The sequence below is a fragment of the Centroberyx gerrardi genome, chromosome 7 (genome assembly GCF_048128805.1).
Source record: "Centroberyx gerrardi isolate f3 chromosome 7, fCenGer3.hap1.cur.20231027, whole genome shotgun sequence".
In the NCBI taxonomy this organism is placed as follows: Eukaryota; Metazoa; Chordata; class Actinopteri; order Beryciformes; family Berycidae; genus Centroberyx; species Centroberyx gerrardi.
The window spans coordinates 33,431,088-33,458,396 of record NC_136003.1 but is presented as its reverse complement, the minus strand read 5'-3'; the positions used below and the strand labels follow the sequence as shown (position 1 = coordinate 33,458,396).

Below are 27,309 nucleotides of genomic sequence, written 5' to 3'. Positions count from 1 at the left end.
AGGAGAGACGGGAGGGATATGGTGCTGATTTGCGAGTACATAATACAGTTTGTTGTAGAGTCAATGCTGCTGCCAGAAGGGTCGATATGAATAAGGTTATGCTGAGAATGTTTGGCTCTGCGATGGCGAATGATGGCACGGTAAGGGCGGGACACAGTCAAGATTGGATACACTAAGCTACCTGAGCTATCAGACTCCAAACCCGCACTAGGTGAATGCCTAGCAGGCTGTCTAACAGCCTGCGACCCAGCATGCCTTAGGGGAATGTGTCATGCCTGCCTCAAGCACGTGTCCATGTTCCTAGATAAAATGTGGGCACCCAACCCAGTAGGGTGTATGCCATCTGTCTTAAGCATGCCAGGTTTACCCCAGAAGGAGGGCCAGTTATCTAAAAACATAAAACCCTGTTGCTCACAATACTTGGCCAGCCAGCGATTAAGGGCGACTAATCTGCTGTATATTATCATTAAGCGTGACGGGGAGGGGACCAGAGACAATTAAGCGATGCCGACTCATCTTGCTAGCGAGGTCACATGTCCTAATTATGCTGTGTTTAGTGACCTCCGACTGTTTCATCCTAGCGTTGTTGGTGCCGACATGTACTACAATGTTATCATGTGTAGCCTGGTTAGCCTGGTTGTTGTGTGCCTTATCCTTATGTCTATGCCTGTTTGTCAGCACCCTAAGAGTAGCCTCTATGTCGGGAACTCTGGCCCCTGGTAGACAGACTATTTCGGCTGGCGCTTCTAGCCTAATGTTGCGGCTTATGGAGTCTCCGATAACTAGGATGTGTGGTTTAGTGCGGGGCCGAGGAGCCGGGGCGGCAGGCCGGCCACAGGGACTACCAAGCGGAGCAAAACGATTCTCAACCGGGAGCGACGGTTGAAAATCGGGCCGTACAACAGACGGCTGGCTCATGCGGGCGCTCCGACGAATCGGGACCGGGATAAACTCATCACCCGTTGCCGAAGGGGCTACGCTATCTGGAGAGTCATGGCTAATGCTCGGGCTAACGCTAACACTAGCAGGGCTGCTAGCCGGCCCGGACCGTAAACTGTCTGGATTGCCCGTCGTATCTAATGTGACTAATCTATCATCCTCAAGCTGACGGACACGACTCTCTAATAGAGTGAGCTTCTCTAAAAGTAAGGAACAGACAGAGCAGGAAGCCATACTTACCAACGTTGATGAGGGTAGCAGTGGAAATGAATAAAAGCTTAGCTGAGGCTAGGAGCTTAGGCTATTCTAGCGGCTACGTATCGGCTAAGCAAGCGGGAGTTGCTAACTAGCTAAAAATAAGCCCACAAGACAGGGCTAATAGTGAAAGCTGCTAACTAGCTGCGGCTAGGTAATCAAGCTAGGCTAACAAATGATACTAAGTTGCTACAGATAAACCAACAGAAGTCGAGAGGGGAGGTGCAGAAGAAATTGAAGAATATGCAGTTTACAGGTTGAAAGGGAGGAATTAAGAGGGAGAGGTTAGAGGGAAAAAACGAAAAATACACCGGGAAGACGTCGGGAAGATGCTAGCAGTGTTGCACCAGAACCGGAAGTGACGAATCGGAACGAGAAAATCATGGCTCGTGATGGACCCAGGACCTAGAGCATGCTCAGTGAGCTCTGAAGGGCTCTGAAAGGGAAAGATGGGAACTCAAGTTGTTCTGGGGTGGGCAGGCCCGCGACGTTGAATTTTGTTGAAGTGTCTCTGCTGGGAATCGAATTCAGGTCTCCTGCTTGAGAGTCTGCAGTCTAACTCCACCACGTGACCATAAAGTGGTGAACAGACCGACCAACCAACAATGCCATCCATAGAACCCCTGCAGTCACGGGCTAAAAACTACAGGCAACTGCCAAAATAATGGAAACACATTTCATTGTACTACAAAGTTTCTTGTAACTGCGCATGTGGTTGTTGTGTGAATTATTGTCTTCCAAAATATGCAGTTATTAGTTATATTAGTATTAGATATTAGTAAATTATAAAGTTGCATCATTACACATGAAAAGCATGGTGACCGGGCTTTCAATATCTCCAGAAAGGTGAATTCAATTTAAATAGGGACATCATCTGCCCTTGGTAACATATTTGAGGTGACGTATTTTCATATTTGGGGTGCTGTGTATTCACGCCTTGTGACTCTACACCAGTTTCCTCTGGCGAGAAGCCGGTCTGGACTCTCCTCTCCATTACAAAACTGTCAGTACGTGATGGAAGGGAGTTCACTGCTTTTAAAGGGAATGAGAGGAGCTGATTTGATTGGTCATGGCTGATGTCATACCACACCCAGTGATAATGTATTTCTTTTAATCCCACCTCGTTTCCAACTGCACCGCAGATGTGCTGCACTTCTCTGGCCATGAAAATACCAACTGTCAGTTGCCACACTCTGTGCACCTTGCACTGCGTGCCGTTGACTGCGCTTTGTGCCTGAACCATTGATTCACAAAAGCAGGGCCCATTAAGTAGGATTGTATGAATTAAGGTATGAAAAAAAGTGAGGTTTAGAGCATGTTTTTATGTTTCCCTTAGTCAACAAATGACTTGTTCTGAGTGATGACTTCTCATGATTGAGGAAGACAGTCTAAGAAATCTTTAATGTGTAATTTGGATGAATATGGATTTTAGAGATGCTAAGTTTCCTGTACTCATGTTAACATCTAGAATTATGTTAGATGTTAAAATTAGGTGTGATGGACATAACTGTCCAAAAAAAATATTTTCAGCCATCTCACACAAAGTTAATGTTAATTAGAGTGCTTTTATTTAACCTTTATTTCACCAGAACACCTGGTCAAGAAAGCAGCATAAAGACAAACAACAACCAACAATGTCCAAAAGCAAAATACAACAAAATACAATCAAAGCTATGTTAAAGAAGAGTACAGTCCCATTTTCTGTAAAAGCTTTTCAGTAGGCACTATTCCTGTATCAAACCAGCAGGCTTATGAACCAAACCAACTACATCAACTGAACACGTCTGTCACAAGATCAATGATGTCAGAGCGCTGCATTCTCTTGGTCTTGAGAGCTCATGGCTAAAAACTAAAATGGGAAAAAACTGTTGCCAAATTTTAGGAAACTGAACACTTTTGAAGAATACCAACCTAAAAGTTGATTCCCCTTTAAGCAGAGGTTTGGTAGAATTTAGGCTAAGGTTTGAGGAAACCTTAGACTTTGAGTCTACTTTCAAAATCAAGCATGCTGTCATTCAGTCCATTCATCAAACACATGCAGTTACATGTAACATGGATGGAAAGCATTGAACATAGAAAACGTGATCAGTTGATAAAGTTTTCAATTTCAAACCAGCTGACCTTGAGAGAGCAGTCAGAGCAAGTACAGCTGGACCCCTGACCTAGTTTTACCTACAGAGGTTCATGACCTTTGACCCCTGTAGTTTAACCTACAGAGGTCAATGCAGTGAAGATGGAAAACTTCATGGCAGTGGATTACAAAGACATTGAACATGTACTTTTACTTTTGATACTATGATACTTTTGATACAGTGCATTCATTATCAATACTTGAATAGATTTACTTAAAGGATAACACTAAAGGTGTTTTTTAATGCATTTCTTACCGTCAACAAATCCTGTCAAAATAATGATATTGTTTTGCCCAGTGCAGCCTCATGTCCCAGCAGCCATAGAACTGCATTGTATTAAAAAAAAGATTAAAAACCCGTCACAGAGCCATGCTGCTGCTCTGCAGCATATTTCATCATCACGATGCACCGGGCCGGCCAACTTTTTCCTTAAACAACTTAATAAGCCGGCTGTAAATACTTTGCGATCTCAGGAAAGTAGTTCCGTAGCACAGAAAATAGTCCCCGGCGTAATGAAGAATTTGTTCCCATTTGGATTTGATTTGGTAACAACAGCCTGACTTTTCATGGTAACAGTTAACGATTTTTAAAATGTAAACTAAGTCTTTGTGAGCTGTATTTAAAGGTTTTTAGCTTACAGTTGGAGCCAATGACTTCCGGGTTAACGGCTAAAAACGGAATGTGGGAAGTCAGAAAGTAACGGGAGTAGAGCAAACGCATTGTTGATTTTGTTATTTTCATAGGATTTGTTGACGGTAAGCAATGCATTAAAAAACGGCTTTATCCTTTAAGAAGAATGTTAGAGGATTTTTATTTTGATCTACTGAGCACTATTCTAACAGGGTTGTTGTTCTTTTATTTGAAGTACAGGACTTCTTTTAACATGATGCTTCAATTTGGTAGAACATTTCCTCTGCTCAGTGAACACACCATAACAGTTCAGCAGCAGTCTTGGGATCCACAGTCACCGCTGATCCAGCTGTCAGTGTTGATAATGGAAAAGAGGCAACATTACTTCTCAGTGAGTATGATCCAGCACACAGCATGAAACATGATGAACTGGGTCTACTTTGCCCTGTTTATAGAAGCCAGGAGAAGGATCGGCTGGCAGGGTGGTTTAATAGTTAGAGATCATTCTTCAGGTTTGAGTCTGAGAAGCATCTACCCAGGCCTGCTGAAGTGTCTCTGAGCAAGACTTGAATCCCAACCAGCACCTAACCCTGACCTCCCTGAGGAGGGGGGCAAGGGAAAAGACAATTTCCCAACAGGGATAAAAGAGTGAATTATTACTGCTGTAGTGAAAAACATAATAATAATAATAACAATAATAACAATAATAATAATAATAATATTAATAATAATAATGATAATAATAATAACTAGAAATGTGCATTTTCTGGAGAAAATGCGTGGGATTTCTGAGAGAAGCATAGAAAGAGAGTTAAATGAACAAAAAATAGTAAAAAATAGTTGCTAAGAAATCTGAAAATTATCATTACCCTGTACACTTTTTAGCAGTTAACTACTTAAAGCTGCACTAAGTGATTTTCCGACCACTAGAGGGCGACAGAAACCGTAACACATTTGTAAATAAATAACAGCAAAACTACTGGACTACGGAGGATCCTAAGGCCAAACCGTGCATAAATGCTAACAGCTAAGCTAATCGTACCTACGGAGAAGTGTCACCGGTTACCAGTCTGACTTTGCCAGATCTTTCTCCCCCTGAAGGTCACATGACCCACAATGACAAGTGAAGAGGAAGGTAGCAAGTTCACTAGTTTAACAAGTTCACTAGTTTAACAAGTTAACCAGTTTAACAAGTTCACTAGTTTAACAAGTTCACTAGTTTAACAAGTTTACTCGCTCGCTTCATCATCGTTTTTGCCATTACGAGAATTTTTTTCAGGAAAGGCAGGGGGAGAGCGTCGCTTTTAAATAGCGAGGGAGGAGTTTTTTAAAAATGAAAAGCTACTGAATGGACCAGGAGAAGCTTCGACTCGGTCCGGATTTTGACAACAATTGCTGCTGCTGTGTGGATATTTGTTTATATCATTACGTCTCAAGGAAATCTCCACATCACACGTTAGTTTCAGGATTGGTTATAGGGTCTGAAATCGCTTACTGCAGGTTTAACTGAAGTAGTGGAAGCGGTAGCTAGGATCAGTTTAAGAGGAGAAACAAGAACAAGAGAAAGGGGGTAATAAAGTAAATGAGGGAAAGAAAGATGTTCCAATAATCAGTAAAACAGCCCCCATCTACTTAATATCTTTGTTAACCCTTTCATGATGTTGGCCATGTTCACTGCCATTTTAAATTGATGGAATTTTTTAATGCAAACAAGTATTAACAGAGACTGGTGGCATGGCTAGCCAGTTGGCTGGACGCTGTTTATATCCAGATGTGGGGTGGGGGTTGGGTTGGGGTGGGGGGCAGACAGAGGTCAGGGTGTGGTTGGTGACCCCCCCTCGGTAAGGGTCTTGAAGTGGACAGACAGGGACTCCTCTTCTGGGTTGGGGGGGCGTCTGTACTCCTCCCTGGTGACTATGTACCCCACCAGCACCCCAAAACACACCAGTAGGACCCCCAAGACGTTGGCCAGCACCCCCTCTGGGACAAACTGAGAGTAGGTCAGCCTGGGGGGGGGGGGGGGGGGGGGGGGGGGGGGGGTAGAGAGAGGGTTAGGGTTAGATGTTTTGGAAGTAGATGTACAGATAGATGGGGTAGAGATAGATGAAGAAAGAGATGAATATAGAGATAGGTGGGGAGAGACTTACATGGATAGCAAAATGAGGATAGAGATAGATGTGGTAGAAAAGAGGAGAAGAGATACACTGGAGTAGAGGTGGATGGGGAAAGGGATACATAGGATAGATGGAGACAGAGATAGATGGGATAAACAGAAGATGATATAGAGATAGATGTAAAGATTGTAGAGATAGATGGGATAGAGAGAAGATGGGTTCAGGTCAATTTCCCTAAAATGACTTGATTTAGAGGGAACATGGAAGAAATGGGAATGTGGAAGTTCTTCCACTGCGGAGTTGAAATCTTTTTGGAAGCTTGTCCCTAACTTCAATAATCTGAATCTGGACCAGAATTGGCTTCTCTTAATTTACTGAAATTAGAAGAATATGGTAGATTCAAAAAGCTTAATTTTGCTAGCTTTGATCAAATTAAGCCAAACTTTGTACATCCCAAACATTTCATTGATTATTGTCATAGATATCTGTTATACAGGTCACTGTCCACTAGTGAGTCATAGATTCACACCAGGTAAAGTATCACACCTTAGGCCTTTAATCAAATGTTTTAATCAAATTAAGACAACGTTTTTGTTTTAAGTGTGACGGTGTGGTCAGTCAAAGTATATTTCCAAGGTGCGGACAAACAATCTAGTTTATTTACCTGAGGATAATAATAATTGATGATAGAGATAGATGAGGAAATAGACAGATTGGGGTATAGATGGATGAGATAGAGGTAGATGGAGATATAGATCATTAGATAGAGATATATATATAGATAAAGATGTTGGAATAGAGATAATGGGGATGGTGATAGATGTAGATATAGAAGGGATAGAGATAAATGGAAAAGACAGGTGTAATGATAAAGAAATAGACTGAGGATAAAGGTAGAAGGGACGATAGATAGATAGATAGATAGATAGATAGATAGATAGATAGATAGATAGATAGATAGATAGATGGACGTACTCGATGCTGAAGAGCAGTTTCTCAGTAATGCCCAGTAGACTGGTCCCTACAGCCAGAACCAGCAGAACCAGACCACAGAACACATGGAGGGGGAGGTACCAGGCCCGTAACCACGACGATGCACCAGGAAACAGGAAGAACAGCAAACCCATCACCCACTGGGGCGAGAGAGAGAGAGAGAGAGAGAGAGAGAGAGGGGATGAAAAGTTACAGATGTAATTCATGTAGATTTTCACAATAGCTTAGGAGAACTAAGCTAGAGGAGAGAGGTTGTGTGTCTCTCTCTGTGTGTGTGTGTGTGTGTGTGTGTGTGTGTGTGTGTGTGTGTGTGTGTACCTGCAAGCAGAAGAAGACAAAGGTAGTCATGCCACACCAGCTGTGTAGAGAGTACATGTCTGGAATCTTAGCTGCTCTGTGGAAGTCAAACACTGCTACGATACCTACACACACACACACACACACACACACACACACACACACACACACACACATCTTAGCCATAACATTTAGCAAAACATCTCTAGGTTTCAGAAATAATAATTTAAATGTTTGTTTGTTTGTTTTTTGGTTAAATGAAGTGCACTTCTACTTTGAATATTTGAATTAATTCCATTAATAGATTTATCTTAATATATTTAGAGATAATATCAAATAATATGTTTATATATTGCAATATTTCATGTATTTCATGTTTCAATGTATTTAATATTAACATGTAATTAATATGTAATTAAATAATATTTCATATTTGACAATTATGTTCCAGAATATTGTAGCTGTTAAAACAAATTAGCTGCTTGTGTTTTTTATGTCAAATATTCTGATTTCTGAGTGACATTTCATGATTGCTTCAGGTTATTGATAATTTGACTGGTTTGTGCTTGTTGATGGTTGATGCCTCTAATCTGATGTTGTGTTTCCAGGGTCTGGGAAACGCTGACCTCGACTGGAGAGATTATCAGAAGTGGAAGGACTTTGAGGAGCTCCTAAACCCGACAGACTGTCCCTCTGTTCAGGAGGTGAAGACTCTGGAGGCTCTGAGTGGCAGAGGTCAGAGGTCACTGAGGAGGTTAGAAAGCTCCTCAGTGGTGTGGAACCACAGCTGGACGAGATCCGTCCTGACATGCTGAAGGCTCTGGGTGTCATTGGTTGCCACGTCTCTTCAACGTCGTGTGGATTTCGGGAACAGTGCCTTTGGTTCGGCAGACAGGGTGCAGGTTTGTTCCAGTTATCGAGGGATTACAAAAGGTGCTGGAAAGGAACCTCAGATTCAGGAACAACAATGCAGATTCTCTCCTGGTCACAGAACAGTGGACCAGCTTTTTGCCCTCTCACTGAGAACCAAGGGGTCAGGGGAGTTTGATCATCTACAGAAGCCCATTGAGGACAAGTATTCAGACAAGTATTTATTTACGCCGTTTTCCCGTGATAAGAAGTTAATTTTCTTTGTTTTGTCGAGCTATTGAATTATTTATGTCATTATCTCAAGATAACTACCCTGATGAATAATTTTCTGATGTCCTCTGATTCAGTGTTCTCTTTAATGACACATGCTGCATGGAGAGAAGTACATCACAGCAAAGGGAATGGTGCAGTTCTCTGATGAGGGTCAGACTAACCAGGCTTATATCTCCAAGGACAGCCACCTGCAAGCCCCCCCCCCCCCCCTTTTTCGCCTCCAATTTTTCATTGCATGAACCCTATGGAAAAATCAAAAACTATGTTCATTTATGTTCCTAATGCTCTGTCTTAGTGTTCATTTTACTTTTAGGTCCCGTGCTTCCTAATAAGACACCTGGCTTGCCAGTTTAACATTATCATAGATTAAAGCTGCAATACGTGATTTTTCTGACCACTAGAGGGCGACAGAAACCGCAACACATTTGTAAATAACACACAGAAAAACCACTGCACTTCTGAGTGCTGTGCTTTAGGATTTCTGTGTTAGTGGGACTTTCTAAAAGGCTTAATGTGAAAACGATATTTAAAGTTGATTAAAAAAAAATGTTTATTTATTTTCCCAGGCATACGGCACCATATGAACTAGCAATGGTGAAAATAAAAACAACATCAATTCAATTTTTTGGTGAATTAGTATAGTGAAAAAACTGTCAAAAAGGGGGTTTAATGAGCTAATACTGAAATGAAAGACCAGCTCATTTCAATATTAGGTGTAACGCAATATATGAGAATAAGCGCACAGTGTGTCTTCTTCCCTTACTTTCATCCAGCCAAACCCCAATTTTTAAGTGTCATTATGTGGTGAATGACAGCTTGAATCAATTTGATGTTTCCCTCTCTCTCTCTCTCTCTCTCTCTCTCTCTCTCTCTCTCTCTCTCTCTCTCTCACCTATGATGCTGATGATGAGGGCGAGCAGGTGAATGACGGCGTGAAGCAGCTTCACGTTCCTCTTCGCCTCATTACGAAACACTCTGTAGACCAGGATAGCTGGAGAGAGAGAGACAGAGACAGAGAGAGAGAGAGAGAGACAGAGAGAGAGAGAGAGAGAGAGACAGAGAGAGAGAAATTTGTGTTTTTGGTCTTACGCTAGCAGTAGTATTAGATAGAGGGGGAAAAGAGATGTAGAGGGGAGATGAAAGACAGAGAGAGAGAGAGAGGAAAGGTGAGAGGGAGAGAGACAAAGAAAGAGACAGAGAAAGAAAGAAAGAAAGAAAGAAAGAAAAATGAAAGAAACCCAGACAGAAAGAGACAGACGAAGAGAGGAACAGAGAGACAGAGGTTAAAGCCTCATTGGTCGACCAGTTTTCTACACTGTAAAAACTCATAGTGCAATTTAGTGAAATCAACTCTTCAAATCTTTATCCATTAACACAATTTATACCATGGTCTGGGTGAATACTCGATTCTGATTGGCTGCAGGGTGTCCATTAATTCCTGATAATGGACACCTACTAAGTAGTTCCAGTGAAACTGTCTGTTCACCGTTCTAAATTAATGCGCTGGCTACGTAGCATCAGCCTGTATCTAAAATGAGTAACCATAGCAACAGCGACGCAGTCAAAGCCTCCGTTTACTCCGTTCATTTGTTTGTGAAAATCTTGATATTGATTTGGGGACAACAACATGGCTGGATAGCTAGCTAGTCTTGTTGTTAAACATACTGTCAAATTATATTTACTGTTTGTCGACCGGACGCAGTGTTACTGACTTTGAATCTTGCTAGCATAACGTTAGCTTCCTGCTCACAGCTGAGCCAAAGGGTTCTGTGAGCTGAGCGGACAGGAAATATCTCCCGCTGCCAAGTCGTATCTAAGGTTCGTCCTATTTACTGGAGTAGTGAACAACGTTTCCATTGCATAAGAACCTTATGGGACGGTAATGATTGTTCCAGGTATTATTCAAACCCTCAGGTGTTACCAGGGAAACTGAGTTATGGCTTGTGAAAAACTTTAGATTTTGATTACAAAACGCATGAAAACAGGTCGGACGGCTCTGGCCTCCCCGTCGTCCATTAATTCCTGATAATGGACACCTCGTCGGGCGTTATCCCTTACGTATACAGATGTTTTATATTAAAAAGAAAACAACTACACCCCTTTGGTTACTGCTTTAACTAGACTAACTCTAAACCTAACCCTAAAATGTGATAAAACACACACACACACACACACACACAAACACACACATACACACACACCTGATATATACACACACACACACACACACCTAGTATACACACACACACACACACACTAAGCACCATTAACATCAGAAGAAACATACTTATCACAGTGAGTCAGCATTCAGCACTAGTGTGTGTGTGTGTGTGTGTGTGTGTGTGTGCACCTCCAGGGTGTTGTCCTCCCTCATTAACCCCCCCCCCCCCCTACACACACACACACACTAATGTCCAGCTGACCTTTGCTTTGTATTGTTCTAATGTCATTTTGCTCCATAACAGACAGCTGTCCTGTTGAATCAGTTGAACTAACCTCGTTACTCTCATTAATGAAGCACAGAGAGGAGGAGAAAACACCAGACATCTCACTCTGGTGATGTTTGTGGTCCCTGAAATAAAGACAGAGTCTGCTGTCTGCTCTGCTACGGTCAAACATCACAAAAAAGCCGTGGAAAACATGTGAGAGCGGCTCTCCAAAAATATTAAAAACAGCGAGACTTGGCCTCAGTTTACATTTTTAAGATTCTCTAATGAAACCAAGGCCAAGTCTTCATGTTTTTAATATTATTTGCTGTCCATGTTTTTCATTCTGCTGGCAATGTGTTGGCGTTAATGGAAGAATCGAGATATCTGGTGTATTTGGTCAAATTGCACTCAAGCCCAAAGTATAAAAGGCTTTCAGGTCGTATAACAAATGCACCCTCTGGCGGCCATATTGGAGGTCATCAGTTCATAAACATGGAAAAAACATAACAATAAATCAACAGCATCAGTTCTACATCCTCAGTCTGTGTGTGCAGCCTAACTCCCCCTTTTGTCTGAAACTGTCTTTTCAGTGATGTCGGGTTGTTTAGGGGCGTAATCCATTTCCTGTGGGCGTGTCTTGTGGGCGGAGCCAGTGGGCGTGTCTTGTGGGCGTGGCCAGTGGTGAGCCGGGTGTGTTCTATCAAGGTGAGGCGAGCGGCCGCAGGGCAGGAAGTCACAGCAACAACAACAGTGGAGGAAAGCAGGAAGAGAAGAAAGAAGAGCGAAGCTAAACGTTCAGAAACATCAGCGTCAGATCGGCTGTGGAGGCTTTACGCCTCAGGAGAGATGACATCATCAAGATGACTGACAGGTGTTGGGAGAGACACGCCTACTTTTACAGGTGGACCAGGTTTTTACGATTAAGTGATCAATCTTCTCAAACAGATGATTTTTGCCAAAACCTAAACAAGGCAATGGTAAACATGTCCCCCAGCAGTGATGCTGTCGTCCTTTGGGCCAATCACAGACAAGCATGTTGACCAATCACAGAGGAACATTTCAGCTCAGCCAGCTCGTTTGTTGCGTGGGACAGGAAGAGATGAAGGGAAAATGGCAAGATGCATCACTCCCTCTGAACTGACGTTTGAAGAGTTGAACTTCCAAAACTCTGTATTTTGTTGCTGTTGGTTGAAAACCTTGTGTCTCCCAAATGTCCCAAAACTTTCAGGAGCTCAGAGAGAAGCCTGCTCTCCTGAAATTCCATGAAATGAGCACAAGTTTTCATTTACTGAACCTGAAGCTAACTGTTGTAGCTGCTAAACTGAAGCGTTAGCTAACCTTCTCATGTGACCAACAGGTGGAAACATCCAGAACAATTCCTGCTGTTGGAACATAATCCTTTACTGGAGGAACCTGATCTGAACTGGATTCCTGATCTGAACTGGATTCCTGATCTGAACTGGATTCCTGATCTGAACTGGATTCCTGTCAGAAACATGGAGGCTGAGCTTCAGAGTTCAGGCTCATTTCTGAAATTTTTAGGAGACTATATTAAAGAAAAAAGCCTTGATGTCAGATTGACCACAATGCATTTCTGAGTTGGTCCAGTGGGTTTTAAAGGTCCACATGGTGTAAACAGGACTCCCTCTCCTCTGTGATGATAAAGGAGTTGGATGTGTATCTAAACATGGTGAAAGCATCAAAACTAAATCCACACAATCCATATTAGAAAAGCGAGCCTCTAAACGAGCCGTTTGGACTTCCGTAACTTTGTGGCGTCACAAAGGTTCGCTCATTATCATTTCTGTAAGAAATAATAGACTAACAAAGTGTTTTTTTCAAAGCGGTCGAGCGGTCGTCGTCGTTTATTACCGGAGAGTTTTCCCTACCTGTAGCCGCCGGGCCGCGGCGTCTCACGTTTCGCTCTCGAAACGGTTAGCCGATCGGAACGGAGGGTCGTTAATATTAATGAGCCTTAAAGACACGGAGACAGAAACGGCCTGTTCTTGGTAAGGCTCAGAGAGATGCTGGAAAATGAACGTGGAGAAATGGATTGAGAGTGTTTTTGGTTCATGACACCACACACACAGCTTTGAATGGACAGAAAGATACAAAATAAAACTCTGGGAAGAGCAGAATGTGGGACTTTAAAAGATTTCATCAAGGGGAAGCGTGTGATCCTTCACCATGAAAATCACCAAGGTCTTCATACAAGAAAAACTCCTTACCTGAAGTTAATCAATCAATATCTCTACAAAAGCAGTGACGTATCTTCCTGCTCTCTAGTTGGAAAGAAGCTGTTTCAGTTTGCTGACTGGAGCTTTCTGTACCGCCGCTTCAATTCCCTTTTCATTTACTGTCAAAGACTGACTGGATATGTCACACATACACACACACACACACACACACACACACACACAGACACACACACACACAATGATTGCTCTTTCTCTGTGTCTAAATCAAATCCTGTCCTGTCTGTGAACCAGCTGGTATCAGTCCTGAATCAGTTTCTGTGTAGCGTTAGCTTAATGCAACAAGTCAGCAACAAAACCCTTGGGGCTAACACACATACACACATACACACACACACACACACACACACACACACGCACACGACATACTGCTTGGACAGTCACATGTCACATGAGCTCCGCCTCCTGTTTCACTTAGTTTGTAGAATATCATATGAAATCAGGGAGTTGATCTGCAGACCTCAGCGCTGTCGGCCATGTTGGAGGCACAGAAGAAGAGTCACTTCCTGTGAGGTGTTCAGTTTAACTGTCTTTCCCTTACTTCTCAATCAGCTGAGACGTTTACAGCTGAGCCTTTCTGTCCTGGTTCTTTGAAAGCTAAGATGTGCTGAGATCTGGTTCATCCTGCATGTAAACTGGAAAGTCACAGATTTCTGATCAGTGCAGTATTGATCAGTGCAGTACTGATCAGTGCAGTATTGATCAGTGTGATCTGTCAGTCTAGACTGTACTCACCGTCTCCGTACAGGAACACCAGGCCCAGCACCATGCACAGCGGGTGGAGGTTGAACTCGCGGGCGGAGCCGTCCCAGGCGAAGCCGCCGCGGTAATGACCCATCCAGACACCGGTCAGCACCACCGAGGCCAGGCCGACCAGCTGGGACCCCCCCACCAACCAGCCAAACAGGGACCGAGCAGAACCAGAACTACAACCAGAACCATCCATGATCTGACAGAGAGAGAGAGAGAGAGAGAGAGAGAAATTACCGATTACAACTAGCGCCTCGGGGCTGTAAAGCTTATTGAACTGAATTAAAATAAATTGAATTAAGAAAGCAAGGGACAGAGAGAGAGTGATAAAGAGAGACAGAGAGAGAGAGAGAGAGAGAGAGAGAGAGACAGAGAGAGAGAGAGAGAGAGAGAGAGAGAAGCAGAGAAAGAGAGAGAGACAGAGAGAAACAGAGAGAGAGAGAGACAGAGAGAGAGAGAGAAAGAGAGAGAGAGAGAGAAGCAGAGAAACAGAGAGAGAGAGAGGCAGAGCGGACTGATGACTAAATTGTAAATAAGCTCTGTGCAGGAACAGTAAAAACCCTTTCCTCTGCTAAACTCATCTAATGTATAATCTATTTTAGAAGGATCTGCACAAATATAACAGCAAAACTGTAAGGCTCTATAGTTATCATAGGAATACTATGGTGATACCACAGGAGATAAAAATAACACAAAGAACTGAAAGCTCGCTATTTTATATAAACACTATAGGAATATTATAGGAATACCATAGAAGAGAAAACCCCTAAAGTACTGTAAGGTCACTATAGACTGACAGACACTGTGAGTCCCTATAGGAATATTACAGGAATATTAAGAGTATTCAGTCCATAGTGACTCTTTGTTCGGTTTAAAACAGGAGGGAAGGCAAACTGAAAGCTCTTAAAATACCCTTACATTTACATGAATTTACATGAATTCACCCCTTAATTCACGCAAAATCCCCTTAAAATGAGTTAAGGGAGTTATTAATGGAGGAGACTCCATCAAAACCTCCTTAAACTCCCCTTAATGTTTGACTTTCTAATATGATGAAGAATTCAGGGAGACAGGAACTTTCCCTTAATAACTCATTAATAACTCTGTAAACCTCCACAAAAGACATGGAAAAAAAGCCTTAATTACTAGTGAATTAATCCATGAATAAATCCCTTAAAAACCCGAAATAGTAACCCTTACTTTTTTAAAAGCTATGTTATTTTTAATGGATAATTAATGTTTATGGAGAAATTAAGGACATTTCGGGGATAAAATGAAGGGGTTTGGTTTCGTTGTGTACGAGTTCCTATAGGATTATTATAGGAATACCATAGGAGAGAAAAAGTAGGCTACTGTAAACTCACAGTAGAGCACCGTGTGGGTCCCTACAGGAATATTAGAGGAATATTAAAAGAGTATTCGGTCTGTAGCGACTCTCTGTTGGGTTTAAATCAGGACAGCACGCAGCAGATCAAACTGTAATGAAAGACTTGGAAAGTGTTAAACGAAGTGACGCAGCGGAGAGTAAACGCACCTCGCCGCCTGCTGCTCGGCCGCTGGAGGAAGTGCAGTCAGGCTGATGCGGTGATAAGACGCTTTGAGGAAGAACTCAACCCAGATCAGCGCTTCTCTGGGAATATAGTTCATTCATTTCTTTATTTTGCCTCTATTTCTACTGCAGATCCCAGTCTGTCCAGCTCTTTATTTATTATTTCACCACCACATCCCTGCTCACACTCATTATTATTACAACCAGCATGAATTATACTAATGACCGCCCAGTCCGCACAGATAACACACACACCGCGAGACCCGACGAGAAGATTATAGGGATATTATAGGAAAATGATAGGGTTATTATAGGAAAATGATAGGGTTATTATAGGAGAATGATAGGGTTATTAGTGTTGTTCCGTCAGCGAGCTGTCACCTGTTACCCACGCCGACTGATAACAACAAGCAGTGTGACGTTCATGATACGGAGATTTCTATCTAATCTATGATCATGATGGTCGTAATAATCAATAGAGTTAATAGGAATAGTAACAGGAATATTATAGGAGTTTTGGTGGGAGAGACTCACCGCGCGCTCAGCTCCGTCTGCTCCGCTGAGGAAGTCCTGGAGTCTGAGCACAGATCCGCCTTCTCCCGCGTGCGTGCGTGCGTGCGTGCGTGCGTGTGTGTGTGTGTGTGTTTTGGATCCTTGCCTAAACAAGCCCAACCCCTCTGGACTCTGGCTGTAGCGAGGAGCTACTGGAATAAATAAGTGAATAATAATAAAAAATAATAATAACAATAATAATAATAATAATAACAACGTTTTTTCTGCTCCACAATCAGTTGTAAAATGTATTTGCATCATTGGCAGGTTTAGGTACACAGGTGACGTAGTTGTGTGACGTTTTTGTGTTATTATTATTATCAATACTGTAGTGTTTTTCTCATCTCCTCTCCTTCAGTAAAACAGACTTAGCTGTGTGAGAACAATATTTTTTTATCAAGCAAATCGCCAGGAAAATAAACGCAGTAGCGTTTTGTGGTGAAACTGTCAGATTTGATGAGAGAGAGATAAAGAGAGAGAGTGGATTGATGACTAACAGCTCCAACGTCGAAAGGTCTGTTGCCTTGACAACGCTGGAGGAAAGAAAAGAGGGAGGGAGAAGGAAAAGGAAAGAGGGAAGGGGGAGGGAAGGAAGGAAGGAAGGGTTAGGGTTAGGAGAGGAGAGGAAGATAGGAGAGGAGGATAGGGGGAGGAGGAGAGGAAAGAGGAGGAGAGGAGAGGAGGAGAGGAGAGGGGAGGAGAGGAGAGGAGAGGAGGAGAGGAGAGGAGAGGAGGAGAGGAGAAGAGAGGATTTTGTGGATCTTGGTGAATCAAAGATGCTCATTAATGGAGAATGAGACAAATTAGAGCAATCAGCAACTGAATTAATGAAGTAGAACTGGAAACCACGTTACTACTACTACTAGTACTACTACTACTGCTGCTTCTACTACTACTGCTACTACTGCTGCTTCTACTACTACTGCTACTACTGCTGCTTCTACTACTACTGCTACTACTGCTGCTTCTACTACTACTGCTACTACTGCTGCTTCTACTACTACTGCTACTACTGCTGCTTCTACTACTACTGCTTCTGCTACTCCCATATCAGTACAGTAGTAGATGTTATAGTACTAGTTGAGGTAATAGTAAAAACTGCATTATTAAACAGAGAGTGAGTGTCAGAGTTTTCCTCTGGGGGGCGCTGCAGACTTGGATAAACCCTGACAGTTTACAGTCAGTGGGCTGAACTGACTGGGCTCAGTGGGGTTCACACTGTGGCCTGGGGACCCGCCCGGGGCCGCGAGCGGCTCCCACAAGGCCCTCAGGAAGGCGGCGAATCACAGAAGAGTTTCCTTCCAAAATCAGATCTTCACCATGAAAAAACCGACAACATAATTGTTGTAGCCATTTAAGCTTTCTTAGGAGTAATGTAATAATACTAATACTAATAATAATAATACACTTTATTTTATGTAGCACTTTTCAAAACAAAGTTACAAAGTGCTTCACTGTGAAAAAAATAAATACAATTTAAATAAATAAGTAAACAAATATAACACAAGTTTCAAAAAGTAGAGTAATATCAATATCATATATCAATAAAAACAGAGGCAACATTTAAAATGAGACACCAAGAAAAAGAAAAACACTGCAAATTATAAGAAGATTTAGCTAGTTGATTTATTTGTTTTTTGCTATTTTGGATTGTTTCTGTATATTTATGTTACACGTCTCCTGTAGTATTCATCTGCCCCACCTGGCTGTAGTTGTGGGAGGAGTCATGTTCACCCAGGTGAGTCAGGTGGTACAGACAGGAAGCAGGAAGTGGCTGATAGAAAACATTTACTAAAAATGGACCAGGAAGGACACACATCTTTGAACCACATTAGTTATTAAATCCTTTAGATCCTTTTTTGTTTTCTGAAAATTGAAAATTGAAAATTCGGATTTACATTTTCTGAACTGTGCTTATTATTTTTGACAGTTTTCAATAAATATTTTATACTGTATTTCTGTCAACATATCTTGGACTCATTGATGGATCATGGATTCTCTTGGCTGTGCATATCAAAGTTCGTCCTCGTCCCACCAGTGATGGAAAACAAAAAGCCAAGACTGCTGCTCTCTGATCACTCTCTTGATTTAAAACCATGACTTCTGAAACTCTGCTGCTGAGAAACGAGCCTTGGATCCTCTCACTCTGGTGTATCTCATTATGGTTTATCTCACTCTGGTGTATCTCATTATGGGTTATCTCACTCTGGTGTATCTCAGTATGGTTTATCTCACTCTGGTGTATCTCAGTATGGTTTATCTCACTCTGGTGTATCTCATTATGGGTTATCTCACTCTGGTGTATCTCAGTATGGTTTATCTCACTCTGGTGTATCTCAGTATGGTTTATCTCACTCTGGTGTATCTCATTATGGGTTATCTCACTCTGGTGTATCTCAGTATGGTTTATCTCACTCTGGTGTATCTCATTATGGGTTATCTCACTCTGGTGTATCTCAGTATGGTTTATCTCACTCTGGTGTATCTCACAAGGGCGGATATTTCATTTCACTGTTGGGGGGGACAATAAACAGAAAAATTTCCCAAGAGCAATTCCTGAAGGGGACACCAAAGGTGCCGCCAAAAGTACTGTTGTATTAAATGTATATAGAGGTCCATTATGAAACATTTCCATAAGCACTTCATTCCTTTCTTATGAAGATTTTATCAAATTGCCTTTGATATTACTGGGGTCTTTCTACTTGGCGTTTCGGTGCACTGAAAAATGATCGGATGTCTGTTTTTCTTTTCTCTGCCATTTTAACTGACCTGGCTGACAAATAGACACACACACACACACACACACACACACACACACACACACACACAGCATGCAGGTTATTTACAGTAGTAGGTGAGATGCAACACCCATTAACTGAACTAAAGCTAATATATGCCTAATTAGATTTAGTTTTCCCGAAAAAGCAGATCTCTAATGTTTCGCTGTCAATGTGTAAAAGTCCAGAACGCTATGAAGCCTGCCAGAAACTTACTTCAGGGTCTTTTTTAAGAATTAAGTCTTCATTTATTTCCAAAATTATGAACAAAATAACATAGTGGCAGCCATTTTACATGCAGTAAGAAAAAAAGAATATACTTAGAACCTAATTACATAGGGTAAGTTAATCTTAAATAGCCTATTATATTATAGAAATATTACTGTTACCATCTACAAAAGACAATTTTGGTATGAAACCCCGCATTTTAATTTAACCAAGTATCCTGTATCATAAATACATGTCTGGCATTTGTAACAAACCAAACCGCTTGAAAATCGGTCGAAAATTCAGTGAGTTATGATGATTTTAATTGTGGACAGACCTCCTGCCTCCATACACACACATGCATTAGGAGACGCGGCTCCGTACCAACACGCTGACGCACGAGATTCAAGCGCGAGGTAACGGAACAAAATGTAGTCTGATTACAATTGTGAATGTGTTTTATTCTTCTACCATCAGTGGTGGAAGTAAAGAAAAATGTCTGACACATCCTTTGTTTTAAGTTAACCTTTGCGAAGCAGCTACTTACTGGAGGTCTGCCACCACTGACACTTCCAGAGATCCTCCACACACACTCGTACCGAGGGCTGATGTGTGTGTGTGGGGGTTCGGGGAGGCAGGTAGGCAGTGGACCAAACCACTGTGAGGCATATGGGGGGGGGGGGGGGGGGGGGGTATGTCAGTATGGTTTATCTCACTCTGGTGTATCTCATTATGGGTTATCTCACTCTGGTGTATCTCATTATGGGTTATCTCACTCTGGTGTATCTCAGTATGGTTTATCTCACTCTGGTGTATCTCACTCTAGTGTATCTCACTCTGGTGTATGTCACTCTGGTTTATCTCACTCTGGTGTATCTCATTATGGGTTATCTCACTCTGGTGTATCTCATTATGGTTTATCTCACTCTGGTGTATCTCATTATGGTTTATCTCACTATAGTGTATCTCACTCTGGTGTATCCCACTATAGTGTATCTCACTCTGGTGTATCTCACTATAGTGTGTCTCACTCTGGTGTATCTCATTATGGGTTATCTCACTCTGGTGTATCTCATTATGGGTTATCTCACTCTGGTGTATCTCATTATGGGTTATCTCACTCTGGTGTATCTCATAATGGGTTATCTCACTCTGGGTTATCTCACTCTGGTTTATCTCACTCTGGTGTATCTCAGTATGGGTTATCTCACTCTGGTGTATCTCACTCTAGTGTATCTCACTATAGTGTATCTCACTCTGGTGTATGTCACTCTGGTTTATCTCACTCTGGTGTATCTCTTTATGGGTTATCTCACTCTGGTGTATCTCATTATGGGTTATCTCACTCTGGTGTATCTCATTATGGGTTATCTCACTCTGGTGTATCTCATTATGGTTTATCTCACTCTGGTTTATCCCACTCTGGTGTATCTCACTATAGTGTATCTCACTCTGGTGTATCTCATTATGGTTTATCTCACTCTGGTGTATCTCATTATGGCTTATCTCACTATAGTGTATCTCACTCTGGTGTATCTCACTATAGTGTATCTCACTCTGGTGTATCTCATTATGGGTTATCTCACTCTGGTGTATCTCATTATGGGTTATCTCACTCTGGTGTATCTCATTATGGGTTATCTCACTCTGGGTTATCTCACTCTGGTTTATCTCACTCTGGTGTATCTCAGTATGGGTTATCTCACTCTGGTTTATCTCACTCTAGTGTATCTCACTATAGTGTATCTCACTCTGGTGTATGTCACTCTGGTTTATCTCACTCTGGTGTATCTCTTTATGGGTTATCTCACTCTGGTGTATCTCATTATGGATTATCTCACTCTGGTGTATCTCATCATGGGTTATCTCACTCTGGTTTATCTCACTCTGGTGTATCTCATTATGGGTTATCTCACTCTGGTGTACCTCAGTATGGGTTATCTCACTCTGGTTTATCTCACTCTAGTGTATCTCACTATAGTGTATCTCACTCTGGTGTATGTCACTCTGGTTTATCCCACGCTGGTGTATCTCACTCTGGTTCATCTCACTCTGGTGTATCTCACTCTGGTTTATCTCACTCTGATGTATCTCACTCTGGTTTATCTCACTCTGGTGTATCTCACTCTGGTTTTTCTCACTCTGGTGTATCTCATTATGGTTTATCTCACTCTGGTATATCTCACTCTAGTGTATCTCACTCTGATGTATCTCACTGTGGTTTATCTCACTCTGGTTTATCCCACCCTGGTGTATCTCATTATGGTTTATCTCACTCTGGTTTATCTCACTCTAGTATATCTCACTCTGGTGTATCTGGTGTATCTCACTTTGGTGTAGCTGACTCTGGTTTATCTCACTCTATCTTATTTCACTTTTGCTTATCTTACTCTAGTGTATCTCACTTTTGTTTATCTCACTCTGGTGTATCTCACTCTTGCTTATCTCACTCTGGTGTATCTCGCTCTGGTTTATCTCACTCTTGCTTATCTCACTTTGGTTTATCTCACTCTGGTGTGTGTCACTCTTGCTTATCTCACTCTGGTGTTTCTCACTCTGGTCTAACTGAGGTCTAACTGCTCCATATACTGTTAGGGAGTTTAAACTCTAACAATGCAACATATTGTATGAGCTCATCGTATGTTTTGTGTGTAAAACCTTATTCTGCAGAGTAAGTAGTAACTCCAGCCGTCAGATAAATGTAGTGGAGGAAAAGTAGAAAGTCTTTCTAAATAGAAATACTCAGTAAAGTGCCAGAACCTCAAAACTGGACTGAGGTACAGAACTTGAGGAAATGGACTTAATTACTTTCCACCTTTCATTCATTCAAACCTTAATTTCTCTAATAAATCAGTGGCCCTCATTTACAATGATGTTGAGATTACAAGGATAAAACAAAACAAAACCGCCTCTGAGAAATTTCGTTTGCAGACACGATCACCAGTAAAACAGACAATAAACCAGAATAAAACCACTTCACTTCAGTCTCCAGCTGCTCAGCGAGCGAGCGGCACCTCCACACATGGAAAGCCTCATTCTCAACACAAAACATCAAATGCCAAATCAAAGCTCATTTTTCTATGACTTGTGTTTGACATATTGTCAGAATCTGCTTTGTCAAAGTCCAGTCTCTCTCATACTTTTTTTGCCTATTTAAAATTATTGGTAAACGTTTTATTTTCTTGGTTCCATCATCATAAGTTTCCTCCGACCGGATTTCGGTGTTCCACTTGTTCAGACTGAAAGGTTTAATAAACATAAAGAAAGAGATTCACTTCAAAACAATCCAGCAGCAGGACTAGTTTTTTATATATAGTCAGAATCTGCTGTGTCGGCGTTCCTTTATGTGCTAGAAGTGATTTTCAGACTGTTCCTCCAGACGATGGCAGTGAATGGAGAGAGAAAAAAACACAATTCTCCAGTCTGCTCTACCGGAGCAACAGATCACAGAATCACTGATTTGGGGGTTTTATCATGGAGGAAGAGACACGACCCAAGACTCTACCAGAGCTACACAGAGATTTAATGATCCTTTAAAACTTGTTTTTTTTTGTTATTTCTGTCCACTGCAGGCTGCCGTAAGCAGAGCTGATAGAGGAGAAATCTCAGTTTTCAGTTTTCAGAGAGTGAGGAAGAAACAGACAAGATGCTGCTAAAACTGTCTGCATGTTTCTCAGGTGTGTGTGTGTGTGTGTGTGTGTGTGTGTGTGTGTGTGTGTGCGTTCTTTCTCTCTGACATTTCTCATTTTTCCTGTGACTCATAGCAGGCTGACTCATCACTGCTCCCTTTGCTGTGTGTGTGTGTGTGTGTGAGAGAGAGAGAGAGCCTAGTGACATGTGATTAGTTCATATTCCCTCATCGCACTTGTCTCTCTCTCTCTCTCTCTCTCTCTCTCTCTCTCTCTCTCTCTCTGTTTCTGTCTTTCAAATTCAAATTCAAATTCAATATTGTCATGACGGGAAACAAAACGTCTGTTGCCAAAGCAGTTCAGTATTTCAGATGAGGTAAGACTGCAACAAATGAATAATGAAATAATGAATAATGAAAAGCCATTCAGTGAGTTTACAGTTCAATTCTGCAATTCACTTGATGATAGGAACATTGGACGGAGAAGTTGTCTGTAATATTTTGAAAGAGTAAATAGACAGAAACAGAAAAGGAAAGGAGGGTAAATCTGTAACGACACTCCTCCTCCTCTCCCGGTCCGTCCGTTTACAGACAAAAAAACACTAAAAATTCAAACTTTCAGCTCTTGGCTCCAAACAAACGCTGCAGTGAGCGAGTCTCCGCCCAGAGTCTCTTGTGATTGGTCGGCTCGCTCTGCGTGCAAGCGTATTACATCAGACCATCGCAACATTTTGGAATCTGACGGGTTTTGTTCACACTGGAGTCACAAAGGAAGATTCACAGGAAACAGCAGAAAACTGCGATGGACTGGTGACCTGCCTTCTGCCCAGTGCATGTTGGGATACTCTCCGATATGCTGGGATACGCTGAAAAAAGTACAATAACAGGAGAAAGCTACTCAGGTTCAGTGAGGAGGCGACTGGCCTTCATCATTATAGATCAGAATGGCGCTGCCGCAGCAGAAAGGCCACGCCCCAGAACCTGAATAATGATAGAATGATTTTTCCCATTCAAACCAACGCTCCTGCATGGTCGGAGCGACGGCCATTTTTATGTGAACCGTATAAACCGACTTACGGCAAGTCGCTGAGGACAGAGGTTTTACAGCAGGAACCAAAACAGTGGAAAACTGACACTGCAGCTGAATTCACTGTCACTCTGCCTCCACCAGGTGGCGCTCTGTCACCAGCTGCTGCGTCTTTATCAGTCTGTCAACAGTTTTGACATCTGTGCAGTGAGTAGAAGTGTTTATAGTTGAGTTCATCTGTTTCTGCCGATGTTCGTTAGCTCTTTGCAAACTTTTCTTTTCCACTAAAGGCAGGCTAACCCATGGAAAAGTAATTCTTCAATTTGTGTTGCAAACAGTGTCCGAGCAATTTCACACTGTATAAAAGTCTGAAAAACGTATTAATTGTCAGAAATTTGATGGATGTGTATTTAATTACCTCTTTTTAGATTAAGAGAGAGAGAGAGAGAGAGAGAAAATGGCTAATTTTTCATTTTAAATATATTTAATAAAGCTTTTAATGTCAGCTGACCATGAAAAACTGCATGTCCGAAGCCAGACTTTTGCAGTGTAATGCCAATTTAACAGTATAAACTTACATTTTTGAGAATTTTTTTTCAGTCAAAATAAAAGAGAAATACTGAATCTATTGTTTACTTATTATCTAGATTAATTTATAAATGTATAAATTATAAAAATGTTTTATCAAAAAGTGTCAGAAGATTTGATGTCTGTGGTGTTACTCAATAGAAAACATCCTTTTAAAAATAATCAGGAAGAGCTTTTGAACAACTTCCTGTTTGGAGAGGTCATTCAATGAGGTGGCATGTTTGGAAGCACATGGTGGATCTACCTTCTCGTGTACTTTTTGATAAATCTGACCAAAACTCAGAAAATGTAATGTGTCACACTTTCATCATGTCTGTGGTGTTAGTTCCTTATGGTAAATAACCACTAATGGATAGTGTGCAGTTTCCACATGCTCTCTAGCTAGCAAGCTAACAGAATGTGCCTTCGGTGTTACTGTCTTCAGTGGTAACACTACAGAACTGTTCATAACACCACAGACATATGTGTGTACTATGTTTTCTGTGGTGTTACCAACAATTTATAGCCTACAATTTTCAATATTTCATTACATAATATACTGTATTTCTATATTTGTGTATGGAAGTGATGGTAAAAACTCAAAAGATAGCTGAAGATAAACTGCACATCAAGCAACCAAATGATTGTTTTCAAAAGGCATAATATTGGATCACAAGCAGTGGTAACACCACAGACATGAATGATTTTACTTGTAAAAAAAAAAAAAAAAGTAAATTATTTAAAAAAATCAGAAATACATTAAGCTCTCATATTTGTGGGAAAATAATGGTGAGATGCTGCTAAATATACTACCATTAAGTTTTAACTCAAATTTAAAAAAGAGATTTTTGACATTTTCTCAGCTGGCTTACAACAGTTTGCAAAGAATCATAGAGAGAGAAGTACAGTCTTTGATAAAGCTAGCTTAGCTAACTTAGTTAGCGTCAGTTGAGTTTTGACAGTTTGCTAACAGACTCATCTGCTCAGTTCTCAAGCAAGTGGGACAGACTTTACAGTAGGCTATAAACTATAACGATATGCTGTTGCTCAAGCATTCACACTACAACGATATCGTCGGCGCCGAATATTCCGAGAAAAAATGGAGCATGATTACTTTACTGACGTGCTTTTATTTTCCTTGCTCTCCAAAGTAAATAACAACATGGCCGAAGGATTTGGGTTCATGAATTGCCGCAAAAGAGAGAGGAGCTGGCAGATAATAATGCTCTTTTACGGCACTTTCATGACATTATTGTGCTTTGTTTAAATGAGAGAATGGTAGTCACCAAGTGAAGCTTTATTTCTTTACCAGGAGACGCTGAACACCATCTACTGTGGATCAAAGAGGCTAGTGTGGATGTTGAGAGAAACACCTGGAACGTGTTTCAACAGGCTACTGGAGGGACACGTGTTATTAATGACACATGTTTCTTTTCAACATTTTTTAGAGGCGATGGTCTTTGTCAATCAGCGCCGGGTTCCTCTGGACTTCTGTCATCAGTTCCTCAGCAGCTCCGTCACTGCAGTGAACTACTGAACTCTGCACCCCGTCCTTTGTAGAACTTTAGTTTGATTGGTTGAAAATGTTTTATTGTTGTCTCTACATCCAAAAAAGAGATAGAGAGATGGAACCAAGAATATAGTTATAGTTGTCGTTTTGGATGTTTTTATAGTTACAGTTGTAGTGTGAACATAGACATTCTATTTACTTAGAACGATTGAAATCTTATTATAGTTATAATTATCTTTATAGTTATTAGATGTGAATGGGGCTTTAATGTCCAGACTTGTGTTCTCACCATAGCAACTAACACTTAAAATTCCACTGTCGCCATCTTATGCTGTACCTAGCCAAATTACCATAGCAAACAGTAGAAGGACCGTTCTATACATTCAGGTTCTGTGGGACACGCCTACAAAGTGCGAAACCAGATTCAGTTTCTATGAACAAAACAGTAAATCAACAGTTTCTGCGGTTGTTTTTTCTGCATTCTAATAATTGATGTGAAATGTATTTTGTGTAAATAATTTGTCGTTTCCTTATCACGGTTCTCCAATAGCAGGAGCATTACAATGCTTTTTTCTTGAACTTCTTGAAGTTTTGTAGCTTGTTAGTAGTGATGGGACGATATATTGAAATTCAATACATCTCAATACAAAACAGTGTCAGTCCGTCTGGTGGGTCAGGAACATGAATGGTGATATCAGCTCCATGTTATTCTGCTGTCAGGAACATGAATGGTGATATCAGCTCCATGTTATTCTGCTGTCAGGAACATGAATGGTGATATCAGCTCCATGTTATTCTGCTGTCAGGAACATGAATGGTGATATCAGCTCCATGTTATTCTGCTGTCAGGAACATGAATGGTGATATCAGCTCCATGTTATTCTGCTGTCAGGAACATGAATGGTGATATCAGCTCCATGTTATTCTGCTGTCAGGAACATGAATGGTGATATCAGCTCCATGTTATTCTGCTGTAGTAATCACTAATGAGACTCTTGACCATCACAGTTTCACAAGCTCTCCATCCAAATTATATATCATCAATAAACTAGAACACAGACAAAACAACCACAGAAAACGTTGATTTATTGTTTTGCTGCTAGAAACTGAGCGACCGCACTGTGGGGGCGTGGCCTGTCTGAGGCGGGAGGGCACCCAACGCTTCATGACTCACTCTCCTGCAGGAGAAAGGTGAGAATGTCCAGGAAGGTTTGGAGAGCGAGGCGTCACACTCACCGCTCACTGCACGCTTGACCTCTGACCTTTACCCCCCGTCCACCAATCAATACCCTGCATTTCATATAAGACCTCCTCCAATCGGTGGCGTCCTTTAAAAATACCCACGAGGCACCTGTGGAGTATTCTGACTGAGGACAGCGTCTCCACGGCAACAACATCATTACCAGAATAGCTCTCTCTCTCTCTCTCTCTCCCTTCTTTCCCTCTGCCTTGCTCGCTCTCTCTGTTCTGACAGAATATCTCTTCTCCTCTATTTCTGTTTCTCTCCTCCCTCCCTCCCTCTCTCCTCTGCATCTCTCTTCTCTGCCATCCTCTT

The 27,309-nt window shown here is 41.6% G+C and overlaps 2 protein-coding genes across 2 annotated transcripts in view; both read right to left on the bottom strand.

Annotated features, from left to right (window-relative positions):
- The window catches only part of LOC139910014 (protein NLRC3-like), a 305,613-nt gene that overhangs the window by 121,578 nt on the left and 156,726 nt on the right, over positions 1-27,309 (bottom strand). The gene's annotated exons all lie outside the window — the stretch shown is intronic.
- Positions 5,711-16,033, bottom strand: cyb561 (cytochrome b561). Its single transcript, XM_071917830.2, has 6 exons — positions 16,021-16,033; positions 13,923-14,136; positions 9,396-9,494; positions 7,382-7,485; positions 7,046-7,203; positions 5,711-5,962 (listed from the first exon to the last, which is right to left on the bottom strand). The coding sequence occupies exons 2-6, from the start codon at positions 14,131-14,133 to the stop codon at positions 5,770-5,772; spliced, it is 765 nt and encodes a 254-aa protein (XP_071773931.1). The 5' UTR covers positions 14,134-14,136; positions 16,021-16,033; the 3' UTR covers positions 5,711-5,769.

What these genes read in the sequence shown, in the direction of transcription:
- cyb561 (XM_071917830.2), bottom strand. Translation starts at nt 14,133, where the DNA reads ATGGATGGTTCTGGTTGTAGTTCTGGTTCTGCTCGGTCCCTGTTTGGC. An exon ending in GGTGTTCCTGTACGGAGACG is followed by an intron (nt 9,495 to 13,922) that starts GTGAGTACAGTC and finishes CTCTCTCTCCAG; the next exon opens with CTATCCTGGTCTACAGAGTG. An exon ending in TTGTCTTCTTCTGCTTGCAG is followed by an intron (nt 7,204 to 7,381) that starts GTACACACACAC and finishes CTCTCGCCCCAG; the next exon opens with TGGGTGATGGGTTTGCTGTT.